This window comes from Balaenoptera acutorostrata, chromosome 2, assembly GCF_949987535.1.
Source record: "Balaenoptera acutorostrata chromosome 2, mBalAcu1.1, whole genome shotgun sequence".
NCBI lineage: Eukaryota > Metazoa > Chordata > Mammalia > Artiodactyla > Balaenopteridae > Balaenoptera > Balaenoptera acutorostrata.
Window position 1 is genome coordinate 79,113,314 of NC_080065.1, and position 20,124 is coordinate 79,133,437.

Sequence of the window (20,124 nt, forward strand, 5' to 3'; positions counted from 1 at the left end):
CAAAGAAAAAATATTAAAAGCAGCAAGGGAAAAACAACAAATAACATACAAGGGAATCCCCATAAGGTTAACAGCTGATCTTTCAGCAGAAACTCTGCAAGCCAGAAGGAAGTGGCAGGACATATTAAAGTGATGAAAGGGAAAAACCTACAACCAAGATTACTCTACCCAGCAGGGATCTCATTCAGATTCGATGGAGAAATTAAAATATTTACAGACAACCAAAAACTAAGCGAATTCAGCACCACCAAACCAGCTTTACAACAAATGCTAAGGAACTTCTCTAGGCAGAAAAAAAAAGAGAAGGAAAAGACCTACAATAACAAACCCAAAACAATTAAGAAAATGGTAATAGGAACATACATATTGATAACTACCTTAAATGTAAATGGATTAAATGCTCCCACCAAAAGACATAGACTGGCTGAATGGATACAAAAACAAGACTCGTATATATGCTGTCTACAAGAGACCCACTTCAGACCTAGGGACACATACAGACTGAAAGCGAAGGGATGGAAAAAGATATTCCATGCAAATGGAAATCAAAAGAAAGCTGGAGTAGCAATTCTCATATCAGACAAAATAGACTTTAAAACAAAGACTATTACAAGAGACAAAGAAGGACACTATATAATGATCAAGGGATCAAACCAAGAAGAAGATATAACAATTGTAAATATTTATGCACCCAACATAGGAGCACCTCAATACATAAGGCAAACGCTAACAGCCATAAAAGGAGAAATGACAGTAACACAATCATAGTAGAGGACTTTAACACCCCACTCACCCAATGGACAGATCATCCAAAATGAAAATAAATAAGGAAACACAAGCTTTAAATGACACATTAAACAAGATGGACTTAATTGATATTTATAGGACATTCCATCCAAAAACAACAGAATACACTTTCTTCTTAAGTGCTCATGGAACATTCCCCAGGATAGATCATATTTTGGGTCACAAATCAAGCCTTGGTAAATTTAAGAAACTTGAAATCCTATCAAGTATCTTTTCCGACCACAACGCTATGAGACTAGATATCAATTACAGGGAAAAAATCTGTAAAAAAATGCAAACACATGGAGGCTAAACAATATGTTACTAAATAACCAAGAGATCACTGAAGAAATCAAATAGGAAGTAAGAAAAACCTAGAAACAAATGACAATGACAACACAATGACCCAAAACCTATGGGATTTAGCAAAAGCAGTTCTAAGAGGGAAGTTTACAGCAACACAATCCTACCTCAAGAAACAAGAAACGTCTCAAATAAACAACCTAACCTTACACCTAAAGCAATTAGAGAAAGAAGAACAAAAAAACCCCAAAGTTACCAGAAGGAAAGAAATCATAAAGATCAGATCAGAAATAAATGAAAAAGAAATGAAGGAAATGATAGTAAAGATCTATAAAACTAAAAGCTGTTTCTTTGAGAAGATAAATAAAATTGATAAACCATTAGCCAGATTCATCAAGAAAAAAAGGGAGAAGACTCAAATCAATAGAAGTAGAAATGCAAAAGGAGAAGTAACAACGGACACTGCAGAAATACAAAGGATCATTAGAGATTACTACAAGCAACTATATGCCAATAAAATGGACAACCTGGAAAAAACTGACAAATTCTAAGAAAAGCACAACCTTCTGAGACTGAACCAGGAAGAAATAGAAAATATAAACAGACCAATCACAAGCACCAAAATTGAAACTGATTAAAAATCTTCCAACAAACAAAAACCCAGGACCAGATGGCTTCACAGGCGAATTCTACCAAACATTTAGAGAAGAGCTAACACTTATACTTCTCAAACGCTTCCAAAATATAGCAGAGGGAGGAACACACCCAGACTCATTCTATGAGGCCACCATCACCCCGATACCAAAAGTAGACAAAGATGTCACAAAGAAAGAAAACTACAGGCCAATATCACTGATGAACATAGATGCAAAAATCCACAACTAAATACTAGCAAACAGAATCCAACAGCACATTAAAAGGATCATACACCGTGATCAAGTGGGGTTTATCCCAGGAATGCAAGGATTCTTCAATATATGCAAATCAAGCAATGTGATACACCATATTAACAAATTGAAGAATAAAAACTATATGATCATCTCAATAGATGCAGAAAAAGCTTTTAACAAGATTCAACACCCATTTATGATAAAAACCCTCCAGAAAGTAGGCATAGAGGGAACTTACCTCAACATAATAAAGGCCATATATGACAAACCCACAGCCAACATGATTGTAAATGATGAAAAACTGAAACCATTTCCTCCAAGATCAGGAACAAGACAAGGGTGTCCACTCTCACCACTATTATTCAACATAGTTTTGGAAGTTTTAGCCACAGCAATCAGAGAAGAAAAAGAAATAAAAGGAATCCAAATCAGAAAAGAAGAAGTAAAGCTATCATTGTTTGCAGATGACATGATACTATACATAGAGAATCCTAAAGATGCTACCAGAAAACTACTAGAGCTAATCAATGAATTTGGTAAAGTAGCAGGATACTAAATTCATGCACAGAAATCTCTTGCATTCCTATACACTAATGATGAAAAATTTGAAAGAGAAATTAAGGAAACACTCCCATTTCCCACTGCAACAAAAATAATAAAATACCTAGGATAAACCTACCTAAGGAGACAAAAGACCTGTATGCAGAAAACTATAAGACACTTATGAAAGAAATTAAAGACGATACAAAGAGATGGAGACATATACCATGTTCTTGGATTGGAAGAATCAACATTGTGAAAATGACTATACTACCCAAAGCAATCTACAGATTCAATGCAATCCCTATCAAACTACCAATGGCATTTTTCACAGAACTAGAACAAAAAATTTCACAATTTGTATGGAAACACAAAAGACCCCGAATAGCCAAAGCAATCTTCAGAAAGAAAAACGGAGCTGGAGGAATCAGGCTCTCTGACTTCAGACTATACTACAAAGCTACAGTAATCAAGGCAGTATGGTACTTGCACAAAAACAGAAATATAGATCAATGGAACAGGATAGAAAGCCCAGAGATAAACCCATACACATATGGTCACCTTATCTTTGATAAAGAAGGCAAGAATATACAATGGAGAAAAGACAGCCTCTTCAATAAGTGGTGCTGGGAAAACTGGACAGCTACATGTAAATGAATGAAATTAGAACTGCCTCATACCATACACAAAAATAAACTCAAAATAGATTAAAAACCTAAATGTAAGGCCAGACACTATAAAACTCTCAGAGGAAAACATAGGCAGAACACTCTATGACATAAATCACAGCAAGATCCTTTTGGACCCACCTCCTAGACAAAGGGAAATAAAAACAAATATAAACAAATGGGACCTAATGAAGGTTAAAAGCTTTTGCACAGCAAAGGAAAACATAAAGACAAAAAGACAACCCCCAGAATGGGAGAAAATATCTGCAAATGAGGCAACTGACAAAGGATTAATCTCCAAAATATACAAGCAGCTCATGCAGCTCAATACCAAAAAAACAAACAACCTAATCCAAAAATGGGCAGAAGACCTAAACAGACATTTCTCCAAAGAAGATATACAGATTACCAACAAACAGATGAAAGGATGCTCAACATCACTAATAATTAGAGAAATGCAAATCAAAACTACAATGAGGTACCACCTCACACCTGTCAGAATGGCCATCATCAAAAAATCTACAAACAATAAATGCTGGAGCGGGTGTGGAGAAGAGGGCACCCTCTTGCACTGTTGGTGGGAATGTAAATGTAAAATTGATACAGCCACTATGGAGAACAGTATGGAGGTTCCTTAAAAAACTAAAAATAGAGTTACCATATGACCCACAATCCCACTACTGGGCATATACTCAGAGAAAACCATAATTCAAAAAGATACATGCACCCCAATGTTCACGGCAGCACTATTTACAATAGCCAGGACATGGAAGTAACCTAAATGTCCATCAACAGAGGAATGGTTAAAGAAGATGTGGTACACACATACAATGGATTATTACTCAGCCATAAAAAGGAATGAAATTGGGTCATTTGTAGAGACGTGGATGGACCTAGAGACTGTCATACAGAGGGAAGTAAGTCAGAAAGAGAAAAACAAATAGCGTATATTAACGCATATATTTGGACTCTGGAAAAATGGTATAGATCATCTTATGTGCAAAGCAGAAATAGAGACACAGATATAGAGAACAAATGTATGGATACCAAGGGGGAAAGGGGGTGGGGTGGGAGGAACTAGCAGATTGGGATTGACATATATACACTATTGTTACTAAGCATAAAACAGATAACTAATGAGAACATACTGTATACCACAGGGAACTCTACTTAATGCACTGTGATGACCTAAATGGGAAGGAAATCCAAAAAAGAGGGGCTATGTGTGTCTGTATAACTGATTCATCTTGCTGTACAGTAGAAACACAGCATTGTAAAGCAACTATACTCCAATAAAAATTAATTAAAAAAAAGGACAAAGTGAGACATTGAAGATAAGTTAGGCCGTTAAGAAAACTTGGTAAGTGTAGATAAGGTACATACAGTAAGAACATTAAAGTTGTAACAACATGGAAAAAGTGTTAGTCACATCAGTGTAGTCACTGGAAAGAATAATTTATTACTCTATGAGATAAGTTCACAAAATAGATAAAATAGCACTGTTCTGTAAAGGAGATAAGACAGGACAGCTATTTGTGAATAACGACGTGTTTTTACTTATAAAATACATAGAGAAAAACTAGAATGTAGCATATTGCCAACATAAAGTTTCCTTGATTTTCTTAATTTCAGATTAAGATGAGGAAGGACTTTTTGTTGTTGTTGTTACTTCATTTTGTTGCTGTTCTTTTTGTTACTGTAAAAAAATGACTCTGCTGTGATATAACTGCTCCTTAGAAATAACAGCTCATGACACAAATATGACACAACCCACATAATCAGACTAAAAAGAGCTTTAGAGTATAGAGAGGAAAACCTTTCCATTTTATTTTGTAGATGTGTGATATTCATGAGCTATGAACTTCCTGTGCCATAAAATAATACTAAGTATAAAACCCTACCGCCGGGGCTTCCCTGGTGGCGCAGTGGTTGAGAATCTGCCTGCCAATGCAGGAGACACGGGTTCGAGCCCTGGTCTGGGAAGATCCCACATGCCGCGGAGCAACTAGGCCCGTGAGCCACAACTACTGAGCCTGCGCGTCTGGAGCCTGTGCTCTGCAACAAGAGAGGCCGCGATAGTGAGAGGCCCGCGCACCGTGATGAAGAGTGGCCCCCGCTTGCCACAACAAGAGAAAGCCCTCACACAGAAACGAAGATCCAACACAGCCATTAATAAATAAATAAAGCACACCTAGTATAGTGTAATTTAAAAAAAAAAAAAAAAAAAACCCTACCGCCTTCACCAGAAGCCTTAAAGATTTACAATATCTGTATAAGGCAGGAAGAGCGGTTGAGTTAAGCAGGGCTGAGTTGAAAGGCATTATGGTGATGAGTCAGGTATATTCAAAGATAGTCACAGGTAGATAAAGTTGAACGGTTCTTGTTATGCCAAGCAGGATTTAAACAAACTTTTTAGCTGAGTTTGCCCTGGTTACAGAAGAAAAGCTTTAAGGATGTTCTCTCATTGATTACTCTAGTCAGGGCGCAGTCACCGCCTTCTGCATTCAAATTTGTACTCTGCTTACACTTTTAAGCAGGAGATACACAACTTGTTTAGTCAAAAAATTTTCTATTACACTGCACAGTAAAATACACCTAACAGAAATGACAGCTTATGACCAATGAAACCAGTAATTTAGGATGTGACATGGGCTCAGAGAAGTAAATGAGAAGTAGAACAGAATTTTTGTTTATAGGATGCAATTCTTTTAGGTGCTGTGAGAATTATTTTTTGTTAAGGAGATTCCAAATTACTTGATTTTGGTGCCATTACCATCATTAAGTTTGGGGCCTCTGTGAATGTCCCTGGAATCGCTCTAAGAAACTATGAACTGAAGTAAACCAAATAGAGTGGTAGAATTTCTTGTAATAATTTAAATTCAAGAATGACACTTGTCTTTTATGATTGACAGAAAAGTAGATGAAACACAAGGAAGAAACTGATTAATTTATAGAAGTTTCTCATAAGGATATGTTCTAGGGCAGGGGTCATTTGAAAGGAAGACGATGTGTGAAAGAGCTGATAGGCTTTCAGGGAGAATATGGAAGAATAGGACACTAGCAGGAAGGAGAGTGAAAGGGAAAGGGTGGAATTTAAGTAAATTGGAAGAGTGAAATAGGGAGAATGTTGAAGAATAGGAAAATTGAGGAGTTTAAAGACTGTACTTCTGCAGAAGATGTACTGGGAGGCTCTGAGACTCATGACGAGACATAACTAGAATCAGGACTTAGATAATCTAGAAAATAGAAAGAGGCAGGAGAGAAATGACAGAAAGTTTTTAATTCTCAAATATTGAAAAGCAAAGAACAATTTCTCTAAAACTATGGTACTTGATTGTTGGGTAAAATAATTTCTAATAATAATAGTAGGAAGTTCTTGCTTTGTACGGTAGTATGGGACTATACAGAGGACCATACAAGCTGAAACCAGGCAAAGTGATCATAATAATCATTGAAAAAAAAACTACGGTAGTTCCATGACCTTTTTTTTGTCAAAACATTAAAAGTCTTTTTACTGTCAGCTAAAAGTGAATAGGGTCGGGGAATGAAAAAAAGAGTAAGACTAATTGTATTTAGTACATTACACTTCATCTTTAAAACATTAGAAACAATGAGAATTAGGATGCTTTATTTCTTTGTAAAAAACTTATTAAGAGTAGCTTGAATAGTGCTTGCTTTCTTGACATATAACTTATGATACAGTTCAAGCAAATCTTTTCTATGCCTTGGCTAACTTTCACACTCCTAAGTGTGGATCAGCTTCCAACATTTTACTCTTCAATCTTCCCATGTCATGAAATATCTCTGAGAGTTCATTTGATGTGAAGTGGTTTTTTTTTTGCCAGTATCACTTCCTCTGGGACATCTTCATCTTTTCGTCACAGTGCTTTCCAATTTCACTTCCAGCATTTCATGTGTTTGCTTCACTTTCATCTTTGTTGGCCAGATCTCTCTTCTGACCATCCATTTTTATAAATACAGATAGTGCTACTGTGTATGAACTGAATAACAGATATGCAGTGTTTGGTCAGTGACAGATTTTGAAAAAAGGGATATATTTGGTCATTGATCATGATGTGCATCTGTTATTTACATAGAGAGTTGTACTTAATGCAATTACTAATAGTTAATATATTGTGGTAACTGAAATTTTGAACCTTGTTTTGGGGGGTTTGGTGTTATTTAACTAAACTATGGTAACTGAAATTTGTGTATATTAGAATGGTGCAAAGCGAGGACCACCTGTATTCATTGAGTTGTAACCATATGCCAGGAACTATTTTAACAGTCCCGTATGGATTATTTCACTTAATTCTGACCATAACCCAGTAAGACTGTACTAGTATTATCCTCATTTTATAGAGAGTATGATTGTAGATCTTCATCTGGCCATATTATAGAATTAATTCTCCACACATTTGGGAGGATACAAATTTCTCACAGTCATGTTAAATCCAAAGCTCTTCTTCATAAATGCTGACTTAATACCATTAAAGAGTTTGAAATGACAAGTAACACATTCATTTGAAACGTATAGCTAGAGTAAAAAGTCAGGGTCTTATAATAGTAGGGAAGGAAGGTGGACACTTTGAGAAGATGCAATAGCTCTTAGATAGCAGTGGGGTACCATTTAATAAAGTAAGCTGTTAGTGAACTAAGAGTTACATTGGGGTCCTGAAGGAGTTCATAAGTCCTTAACCTTCCTCTTCACCTCACCTATTTCAATGATCAACCTGTGATTCGGAACCAAGAGAATATCTGCAATAGACAAAACACTTTTTTCCTAGGAGACTGTGAGTTCCTTGAGGGGCAAGAGTGATATCTAGCAATCTTTAGAGTCTAAACTAGTGCCTAGTACATATTAAGTACTCAATAAATCTTTGTACAATTAAGGAATAAATATTTACAGTTAGTTTCTTACCCCAAGAGAACCAAGAATAACTCAAGTTTGAAGTAAGACATGGGATTAGGCTCTAATTTTAGGGGAAACTAATTAAATCAACAACTAATTAATTGGTAAAAATAATTAAATTTGGATTTTCTAAAATTTAAGCTTTGCTGCCAGTGTTGATTTTATATGCTTGATATTATTTCTGAAGAAAAGCAAAACCAAATAATGCTGAGGGATTATTCCTTCAAAAGAGAAGTGTTATAAAAATCTAAACTACAATGGTTATGGAAAACTATACTTTTTATTATAAAATTCAACCTGCATATCATCTAGTTCCACAAATAGCTTTCCGACATATTGGTTATATTTAATCATTTGTATCTGTGGCCTTAAATTAACAATGTCTTATTTTAAATTTAATCACTATCCTTCTGGAAACTAAGCAGGAAAGGTGTGGCTACTTTGCCACACAAATTAAAATGGAAAGAAGACTTAATTTCTTTGAAGGCAATTTATTAAAAGGAAATTAAAAGTAAAAAATTCACTTTGCTCTTTTAAAATGTCTGAAACTAGCTAAAAACAAAAGAATCTCTAAGCCAATATTGATTTTAGAAGGTTATTAGAAAATTTCAATTTAGGGTCTCTTACAAAAGTCTCATTTATAAAGATCATTGCTATATAAAGCTTAAAATGATATATATGTTTATTTGCCCCAAATTTTAAAACAAGTAACTTCTATAATACTTTAGAAATTAAGAAATTATGTAAAATAACTGAATTTTGTCAAGGATTGTACCATGAGATTATTCAAAACATGCATAAACTAGCTGGTACATGATTTCTTTATTTATTGGTATAACATATTGAATACTTGGGGTGAAATATGTATGGTTGAAGGGGATATTATGATAGAGATAATATGAATGGAAATACTAGTACCAGTTCTCAAAGAATATTTAGACATCACATATCAGTTAAACCAATGTTAATACCTAAAAGCTGAAGTCATTGATCAAATTATCTTTAAAAAATGTTTCATTAAATAAAACTATTTTCCTTTAAAGGACTATATTTTAAGAACTATGATGAGACAAAATCTTTTAAAAGTATACTCCTGCTTTAAAGTGCTGATAATCAACTTAGAACATCTTAGGATTTTACAAATGGTAAATACTTGACCTATCTATGGTGCCTAATGTTCTCTTTGCATTTTCATTTCAGTAACACAGAATATTTAGTTTAGAAGTTCTGAACCACTACTAGAAAGCAATGCAGTTTCTCTGCAGGGGTATGTTTTGGGGGTATTTTTGCCAGCAGACAGATTTATCGCTGGTGACTTGATGTCTGTCTGTGACAAGACAGAGCAGGCAGGGAGGGTGTAGATGGGAGGCACATATCACACGGCTGGTCAAAGAGAAGTGAAGGGCAGTGGGCCCAGGTAAACCACACAGGTCAGGAAGGGGCAGGCAGAGATGGTGGGCTGGGGGAGATGTGATTCCATAGGCTGCAGGACAAAGAGTCTCTAGGTGGGGGACAATGAAGCCAGGGAGACATAGAAGACAAAAATCATAAGAAAAGAACCACACATAGAGACTAAACGAGATGACAGAGGGAGAGTTGGAGGGCAATATACACACCCAGGGAGAGCCATACAGAGCAGTGACCCAGACAGCTGACAGAGGAAAGGAGAAAAAGAGGACAAGTGAAGCGCAGACAGCCATGGGAGGGGAGAGCAATACTTAATATCTGTTTAAAAAGAATGAAGATTTCTGTCTTAGGTATCACTGGTCCCGACTTACTTTTCTAACAACTAGGGACATAGCACTAAGAGCCATGAGACACTGCTATGGGGACTGTAGAAACAGTATCTCTCACAAATTAACTCATAACTTAAACAATTTTCAAGTACAAATATAAATTCATATTATTTGGTTATTTACCCAAAAGCATTCCAAAATAATTAAAAACTTTTTATCTTTAAAGGGAAAAGTTAGCTCAGTAAAAGGAGAGTTGCCACCTTTACTGCCAAATTCTTTGACGAATTTTTCACAAATTGGTTCGGAAAGCTGTAAAAAACATGGTGGTTATTTTTAATTTTTTTTTTAAAGTGAGATTTCTGGAGTGAGACTACTTATATTCACTGTGATTACTGGAAAACTGGAAAAGTCAAAATCACAGGATAATACTGGACCTGATTAAGTATATATATATAATCAGGGCAAATATTGGTGATCTACATAAATATCATTCATATAGTTAGATTATTTTAAATGAGTATCTCATCAGTTATTTCCCCAAAGTGCCTGATTCCAGCTAATTACAATGAATAATTCACTGAAAACACAAGAATTTTTAGTGGTCAACTTTCAGAACACTCATCCCTAATATTAACTAATAATTACAAGGTAGCACAGAACAATGAATAGGGAAACTAACCTATGAATAACAGCTACAGTAATGAACAAAAACTGCCTGAAAAATGCTATTTAGTTAATGAAAACACCACTTAGAGAATTAGAATGTATACCCTTTGAATGGAAGAAAAAGGAGTGCTAGAATTCTTGAGCAGTACATGTAGTCAAAAGTGGTACAGTATCATATATGCTAATATGTCTTGAATTTTAAAGTCTGTTTACAAGGCAAAGTATAGATTTTCAATTACCTAATTAATTTGAGCTATGTCTAAAAACATACTAGACAACTCAACTTGTCTACACATTCTGAATGATGCCACATTCTAGAAGCAATTACCGTTGATTTTTCATTGGTATCTTTAGAAGGAAGTGATTATTCACTAATAAGGAAAAGATATAACTCCTTAGTGTCATTTCCTCAAGATGTGTTTTCAGCAATAAAGTGAAGTGAATATTTAGCAAATATTCAGTAATTTTAGTCAGTGTAAACAGTCAGTCTGGATTATTTAAGCAAAGAAAAATTAGGGTTCCATTAATGGCCCCCTTCTATATCCAGAATAAGACAGGATCATCTAAATACGGTAAGTTTTCAAGTTTAATTCTTATCTCCTAAGATATCTACCTTGGTTCTTTTTTTCCCCTTTTTCTTTTCTTCTTCTTCTTCTTTTTTTTTTTAACCATTTATACTGTTAATTTTCTAAATTTTACACAGATTTACATCAAGTGTTCTAAGTAAGCTGAAATAAAAAAGAAAAAGCTATCTCAAGCCATGACAATGGCGAGAAAAAATGAGATGGATACAAGTTCGGGGAGGGAATATATTGACAGGAATCAGACATCTAGACTGCATAGTTTTAATGAATCTAGGTTCAGGTATTTCCTTAATGGTAGGTGGAAAGAGCTTTCCATCCTGTGTGCCTGGTACAAAAGGGTCACAGGTATGTGAAAATACTGATCCTCTCACCCTTCAGGTCAGCCAGGAGGGGCTCTGTCCATTCAGTTCTGGACATAAGCAACCTTCTCTTATGTCAAGGTTGCTTATGTCCAGAGTGCCATACAAATGTTATACTTTTCTGTACGTGTTGCTTAAGGAAGAGTGGAATAACTTTAATAACTTTCTGATAACTATGCTTTACGGTTACCATAAACCTTAGAGGACCGGTAAAGTGGATCCGATGAGAAGGTCAGGTTTTCAAGAACCCAGAACAAGAGACTGCTGGGAGGACATAAGGGCGAAGATTTCAGACCTAAGTAGATACCCTGAAGTCTAGGAAAAGGATCTCTAAAGTCAGATAGGCAAATATGTACTGTCTTTACCAGTGGGAAACGGTAGAAGATCAGGACTAGAAGGAATGTCCTAGAAGTGTCATCTTCTCAGCGAGGCCTTCCCTGGCCACCTTCCTAAAAATTCAAACCCTCCCCTCCACACACACACACTTCAGGTCCTTTCTTCTTGTTTTCTATTTCTCCTACCAATGACCACTATCTAACATACTACATATATACTCTCCTTACTTATCTTGTTTATTACTGTCTGTATCCCCCACTAGAATGTAAGCTCCACGTTGGGACCATTATCTGCTGTAATTCACTGCTATGTCCCTGGCACCTGCAGCAATGTCTGGTCCACACTGAATTCTTGTCGAATGAATGCATGCAGACTGCAAGCATATACCCAGACAGGCAGGGAGGGAGCACATTCGGAGGGGGCTGAAAGTATGTGGGCCTGAGCAGCAGTACTTAGCAACACCTAGGCCCAGTTAGAACCCCCCTGGCAAAGAGCGGACTGTCACTCATAGGCCGGCCGAAGCAAGCTGTGTCCAGACTTGTAAGAAGTCAGAAGATAATCAGTGCTCTAGAACCTTGTCTGCTTTCAAACATTTATATTTTGCTTTCCTTTCACCCAGAAGAATGTCTGCTCATACACAGTCAAAAATTATATTTGCTATTTTGGGGAAGCAACACACCATATAAGATCATTTCTAATTTCATCTTTACTGCTACCCTAGTTTCTTTCAGCTTTGTCTCCTGATTTCTATGTCCTACTGAACATTTTTCTTTTGACTATTAGTCTTCCTTTTGATTTCTCCATTATATTTTCTGTCTTTCTGTGATTATGGTTTTGTGACCCTTACCAACGTCACAGAGGACATAGGAAAACATGAATAACTAAGTTATTTGTTGTTTAAAAATAGAATTGGAGACAAGAAAATGGAAGGGAAAATATTTCTGCAAATGCTTTTTCCATTTCTACAGGATTAAAATAATCAATAATCGTTTTTAAATAAATGACAGTTTTAAATTCTAAAATGACTAATGAGAATATATAGTGCCACATTATATTTACACAGTGCCTTCCTCTTGATGAACTTAAAATATCCCTCCAGATACTAAAAAATTGTCCTTGTAACATTTCATAACATTTCTATAAGATAAGTGAGGCAGATATTTGCTGTTGCCATTTTATAACAAACATAAACAACCAAAATGTGGGCTATACAATAAACATATATCCTATTAACCTATTATATGTTTCTCTGAATAACATGTTTTCAATGGGCTGATTTTCACTAGTACGAAATACTATTAAAATAAAGAAGTGGGGGAACCAGTCACTTGGCACGTATTCAAGATCCCTCAAATATCCACCATTCACTATATGTTATAATAACTGAAAAGTCAGACTTCATTTTAAGTACAATATAAGGTACAATGCTGACAGTTCTTAAGTGTGGAGTTGTCAAGTATTACATTTGCTTTCAAAAGAAAAATAAAAACAATGTGACTGTACTGAAAATAATTATCAGTGTATTTTAAGTACAATTTTAAAATTTTATTATACCTGCTTTAAAAATATATATGCATAGGTAAACAACATTCATAAAATAGAGCTTTTATGAGCATTAGATCTATTCTTGGGGTAAAGGGAAATATATTTAGTAATAAAGGAAAAAATACGATATTAAATGAGTATGTATTTTTACAGGTAATCTCAGTGCTTTGACCATGAAACGTCTAGTCAAAAGATAAAAAGCAAATTATAACAAGAAAAAAAACTCCGTAATTTAGAAATCTGGAAAAAAAAAAAAGGCTTCACTAAATCGAACAGATAGTCTGGACATCCATTACTAACCTGTGGTCAGTACACATCGAAAACTTCAAATAATCTTAACAGTTTAAATTATAGTAACAGGATTATTAATCAGAGAATTTCAAGTCTTTCAAAGGTACTTAAGCAACATTTGCCATTTCTACTTGAATTTCCTGCCATCACCTCAACTATCATTATCTCAATTAAGTAGGTCATAAAACAATTTCATCATTTCTTGCCCATAATTGATTTCCCCCTCCAGCTCCCCTGTACTTCTGGTAATGACATTTTCATTATCCCAGTTACTTTTCATTGGAGCTTATCATTGTCTTCTCCCTCCCCTTAGCTTCCACATTCAATCTATTTATCATCAAGGAGTGTAGATTCTTCCCAAGCCATATTTGTTACAGCTCTCCTATCCTCTCTGTTCCTACTGCCACCACTCCAATTCACACCATCAACCACATATACTGGCTTTATTGTCACATCCTGCTGAGTTTACTGCCTCCGGCTTCTTGCTCCTGTTTTTTATTCATTTACTAAATTAATCTTCTTTAAAATTCCATTTTTATCATGTCATAATAATGTTGATCATGTCATAAAAAATGTTCAACATTTTTTTAGGACTCTTTGAGGGAAATCGCTGATTTTGATTGAAAACCTGTTCAATTTTTATAAGTAGGCATGGAAAATGCTGGGGGTACTGGCCCTAACTGTTCTCTCAATTGATGCAACCTAGTGTTGATGCCAGATTCAAAAGGAGCAAACTACCCACTGGCAGAGGGCCAGGAAACAGGTTTTTTTTGGGAAAAGAAGTCATTATAAGCTATTGTTCACTGCTATGTCCCCAGCTTCCAGAACAGTACCTGGAACATAATAATTGCTCAATAAATATCTGAGGAATAAATGGATGCAGGTTTCCCCTACTATCTGAAAGTAGAGTAACTCCTGTGAAACCTTTCGTAAGCCAAAATGATGTAAAGTGAAGAAGCAACTACCTTAGGGCACTCTTGCTAGTGGATGCCCAAAATAAATCGAGATAAGGCACAGATGCTGACATGCACAGTTAAGCTATGGCAACTTGATGTTGAGATGCAGAGTGTAGTTCCCAGAGAAGGAGCTTAGTGGTGTCACTCTTGCAGCTCAGGGTACTTGCTCCCTCTATGACAGCTCCCAGAAAACAAACGCTGAATGCTATTTTTGCTTTCGCCTTTCTTCCTAAAAGCAAAAATCCTCTTTGGATTTCTTTCTGTTAATGAAAACAGGTACTAATGCAGGTCTTTCATAAAAGTGAAGTGGCATAAAGTAAGCTTTCATAAAGTGGGGGACAACTGTATATGCTGTGGAGCATATATGAAATCTTCTGATTTAAGCCAAATTTGTTGGCATAAACACCCACAGGAAAAAAAAGGTTACAGAAAGTAGCAAGTTCTGTTCTACGAAAAATTTGGTCAGAGAAGAGCTGAATAGCATTAGCTTAAGTATAAGCTCAGAGAAGAGCTGACGACTTAGTATAAGATCAAATGAGCGTGATAAAGAAGAAACAATATCTTATCTTTGGTAACCTGTACCACAAAGTCTAATGAGGTAGTGGAAGAGAAAGGGTAGAAATAAATTGTCTTCAAAGAGCTTTTTAGTGCCTTTTTTTTGAAAGAGTTGCTCTTAAACCCTAAGGTATCAGAGAAAAGATGAACCTTACAAAGCTTTAGTCTCAAAAAAAGTTAAGGTTTCTTTCTGCTTAGGCTTGAGCGACCACCAGAGTTGAAGTAAGCCTGTTGTATTAATTATCTACTGCTGTGGAACAAGTCGTCTCCAAAATTCACAGCTTAAAACAAAACACATTTATCAGTCCCAGCATCTGAGGGTCCTGGATCTGAGTGTGGCTTAGCTGGATGACTGGCTCAGGGCCTCTCACAAGGCCACAGTCAAGGTGTTGGCTGAGGTTGCAGTCATCTCAAGGCTCAACTGGGAGGGGATCCTTTTCCAAGGTCACTCTCGTGGCTGTTGGCAGGCTTCAGATCCTCACTGGCTCTCAGCCAGAGACACCGATTCCTTGCCACATAGGCCTCTGCATGAGCAGCTCACAACATGGCAGCTGGCTTCCATCAGAGGGAGCAAGCAAGAGGGCAAGAAAGAGCCTGAGATCTGCCAGCATTCACTGGTATTGCCATGTTCCCCATTATCCTTAAGCAGTAGGCTTGACAGAATGGTGGCATGACTTTTTGAACACTCAGTTACGGTGCCTGGTTAGGTGACAACACCTTGTAGAGCTGAGAAAATGTCCTCCCAGATGCGTTATGTGCTCTAAGTCAGCCTTTAATACACTGTGATGTTTCTCCCAGATCTAGGAATGAGGAGTAGAAATGGGGCTGGCTTCTCTTCTCATTACCCTTAGTGATCTACTAGCAAAACTACTGCTTCCCATTCCCATTACTTTAGGCTCTGTTGGTCTAAAGGTTCCATAGGGAGGAATGCTTCCATGAGGTGTCACAACGATTCCACTGAACTGAAAGCTGAAACTGCCATCTTGCCACTTTGGAATCCTTATACCACTGGATTAACAAGTAACAGAGAGTGTTACTATATTGGCTAGGGTGATTGATCCTGATTACTAAGGAAAAATTGAGTTGCTACTACACAATGGGGGTAAACAGGAGTGTCTGTAGTGCAGGAAATTCTCTAGGTCATCTGTTAATGTTTTCTGTGATTCGTGTCAATAGAAAACTACAATAATGTAAGTCAGGCAGGATTGCTAATAGCCCAGACCCTTCAGGAATGAAGATACAGGTCATCCCACCAGGCGAGAGACCATGACTAGTTCAGGTGCTTGCTGAAAGCAAAGAGAATATGGAATGAAGGTAGTTATACATACCAGCTACAACTACATGACCAGTTGCAAAAATGAGGAATGTAATAGTTATGAGTATTTCCTCATTTTGATATGAATATATATAATAAATATTTTTGTTTTCTTCTCTCTTATTCCCTTAACATCTCATGTAAGATGTGTCAATAGTAATTAGCTTTATCTCTCAGTATTTAAATTATAGGATACCAAACATGAGAAGAATGAACTATCAGCCAAGGACAAAAAATGGGCTCTGTATCCTCCTTTTTAATGTGTTTTTGATTGTACATGGGATAGTTGTATCATGTTAGATGGAAGCAAGACTTCATTAATGTCTTTATTTGGAGATTGTCTGGTTTAAGGAGATGTATATGAGTGCCAAGTTGACAAAGGGTGAAATGTGGAGGCTCTGTAATGTGGCAATTTGGCTAGGTTGAACTACATTTCCCAGAATTCCTTTTCAAACTGTGTGTCTCTAGTTAGAATGGTATAAAAGGGAGACTTCTGAGGGAAATTTGGAGAGTTAAAGTGAAGCAATAGCAATTTCAAGCTCACACACGTTGTTTATCTGCTGGCTCACTTGGTGGCACAAGGCAGTGGTTACCAGGACAAAGGGCACTGGCTTCTACAGGACACCCACACCATCAAGGACAGAAGCCACAAGAACTGACATGGGTTTAAGTCCATCTTCATGGGCTCCAGCTCATGCTTATGGGTTCCAGCTCATTCTTGCTCTCCACCCCTTTACATAACATCTTCCCTTAACAACTGTCTGCTCTGTAGACTCAGCTCCAGCATCGCTTGCCAAGTCGACATTCTTATAGAGACTGCTTAACCAGCTCTGATCAAATCCCAGGTCAAATCTCTGTAATAAACCCTTTACTATATATAGTCAATCCTCATTATTTGTGAATTCCATATTTCTGAATTCACCTACTTATTAAAATTTATTTGTAAACCCCCAAATCAATACTTATGGTGCTTTTGTGGTCATTTGTGGATATGCACATGTGCAGCATGGTGAAAACTTTGAGTTGCTCAACACACACATTCCTAACTAAGGTGAAACAAGGCCATGCTTTGCCTTCTTGTTCCAGTTCTTGTACTGTAAACAAGTGTTCTTTTTGCAGACTATTTAGTGCCATGTTTTTCACATTTTTGTGCTTTCGTTGGTGATTTTGTTCTCTGAAATGGCGTCCAAGTATACTGCTGAAGTGTTAAGACAGTGATGTGTCTTATGGAGAAAGTAAGTCCCATTAGGGCATGAGTTACAGTGCTGTTGACTGTGAGTTCAGTGTTAGTGAATGAACAATATATATTAAATAAGGTGTCTTTAAACTGAAACACTCATAAAACAAAGTTATATATTGATTGGTCGATGAAAATGTGACCAGAAGCTTGCAGGAACCTAACCCTGTATTTTCCCTAGGGGTAATGATTCAGTATTCACTAATTCAGTGTTCTCAGAGACTTTATAGAACATAATCACTGAGAATAAAGACAATATATTGTAATTAATGTACACCACACACACACACACACACACACACACACACACACTGTAGCACATATATCACCTAGTAGTCTGTTGCTCTGACTGAACCCTGATTGACAGACCTGAAAGGTTTAGTTATAATGATAGTGAAGCTCAGTTCAAGTTTAGGTATTAATGATGGTGAAATTTAATTATAATAATAGTTCTTTACCTAGTAGTTGAGCTGTTCTCCAAATTATTTCCTTCAAATATGTAAACATGTATGCAACTTTGCTTAGCGATTAGCTATCTCTTATGGTTGTTATAATATGAGGTAGTTCATGTTCAAAACTTCTACTCATTCTCTGGCATCTATGACCAAAGCAAACCCATTTCTGTTCTGTAACATAACCAGACACCACTGCTCAGTTTGTGTTTACCATCAAAATTGTGAAAGCCAAAATCAGAAAGTAATGAAAAATGTCACTCTTTCCTCTTACCTAGAGATTAGAGACTAAAGTAACACACCTTTTAGGATGGAAATCAATGCCACTCTTAAACTGTCTGGAGCTCGCCTGCTTCCTCAGGCGCTCACCCCGATACCTCTTTTCTTTCAGTGGACAGGCCAGTCTTGTCTTAGCCCCCTATGAATGTCTTCTGATCCATTCCAGCCCTTACTCCTTACACCGCTCTGTTTCTTTTGCCTAGAATATCACCCTGCATGTCTTCCTATAATCCAAGTCCAATCTAACACACAAGGTCCAGCCAAAATCTTTTACATGAAAAACTTCTCTAGACTCTAGGCCACAGCAATGTCTCTTCTCTGAACTCACAGTCTTGACTGCCTATTGGATCACTGAATCCAATTCCCAGTAGGATAGAAATACTCTGAGACAAATACTCTGAGATTCTGTACAGCAATCCAGTCCTTGTCCTAATTTTCAATTTATGTACAACTAATCTCCCTAAGCTTCAACAGCCAACTGTCTATATTACTCTCACGTTGTTTCACCTATTCATCTTTACGGAGTTTGATGGTAAGCATCTTCAGCTACTTAATGCATTTCTGGTAGTGGGTCAGACCCATGCTGTATGTTACCAATAATTCATTCAAAGATTCAAGGCAGAACAACACGCTTAATTCACAAAATAGAACTCCACATTTCATTAGCATATTTTTTCACCTTAATAAAAAGCATTCTATACATCTCTCATCAAACACATACCTGCTGAGACTCGGGGACAGTCAGGCAGCATGGACTCCACTGATGTGTCTAATGGTTCTGAGCTAGAGACCCAATTACAACAGTTCTGCAATGTAATAGAGACAATGTTCTGTTGAAACATAATTTAAGGCAAGACCAACTTGTTAGGCTGTAGAGATTAATTTATCCTATACAATTAACCACTATAAGTATACTCTATTTTCCATACTCTGTAAAAAATTCTCTTATGTAAACAGTCAGTAATTATTCATGACCAATATGACTGTGGAAAAAAGTTCATCTTCTACAATGCAGCAAGTTATCTGTCCTGATATTAAGAAGACATGTAACCTTCTGTGAACTATGATGCAATATACTCATAAGAGAAGGCTAGGATTTTAATTAAAGGAAATTGAAAAGGGTATCTATTTTTAACTTTTAGATGGAAATAAATATTAATTTGAACATGTGAAGGAATAGTGATATTTTAAAACTATAGTCTTCGTCTTTAATACTAGAGGAAATAAATTCTGCAATTACTCCTCAAAATCTGGCCCATATAAATATACTACCTTTTAATTTTTACTTCAACTTGGTTCAATGAAGGCTGTATCAAACCGTTCAAAAGAAACACAACCTGGTGAATTGTAGCTGTGTGTCTGAGGACACAAATGCTTCAATATTAAGGATAAACCTCTAAGATAATGATGATTTACAACTCAGACAGATGAAATAAAAATAATCTATATTCCTTCCATATATTTTAAGTGTGTATTTGAAGTCTGGCTTTAAAAATGTGATTAACCTCATATGGCTTTAAAAAAATTTCCAACATACGCAGACACACACATGCAGACACACACACACACAATGAATTTCCAGACAGATTTTATTTTAAAAGAAATCATCCTATCAATCATGTTGGAAAAATCGCTGATTGCTATTCTGGTAAACAAGCATGTATTGTGTATTTTTAGATGCTTGCTGTCCTGGTTGTGCACCATGGAATCCGTC

At 36.3% G+C, this 20,124-nt stretch overlaps 1 protein-coding gene across 3 annotated transcripts in view; it reads right to left on the reverse strand.

The window, feature by feature from the left end:
• FAM172A (family with sequence similarity 172 member A) overlaps positions 1-20,124 on the reverse strand; it is a 428,330-nt gene that overhangs the window by 124,525 nt on the left and 283,681 nt on the right. For all 3 annotated transcript variants that reach the window (XM_007197435.2, XM_007197433.2, XM_007197438.3), the window contains one exon: positions 19,132-19,216. In XM_007197435.2, coding sequence (XP_007197497.1) covers positions 19,132-19,216 — 85 coding nt within the window. The remainder of the gene's footprint in view (positions 1-19,131; positions 19,217-20,124) is intronic.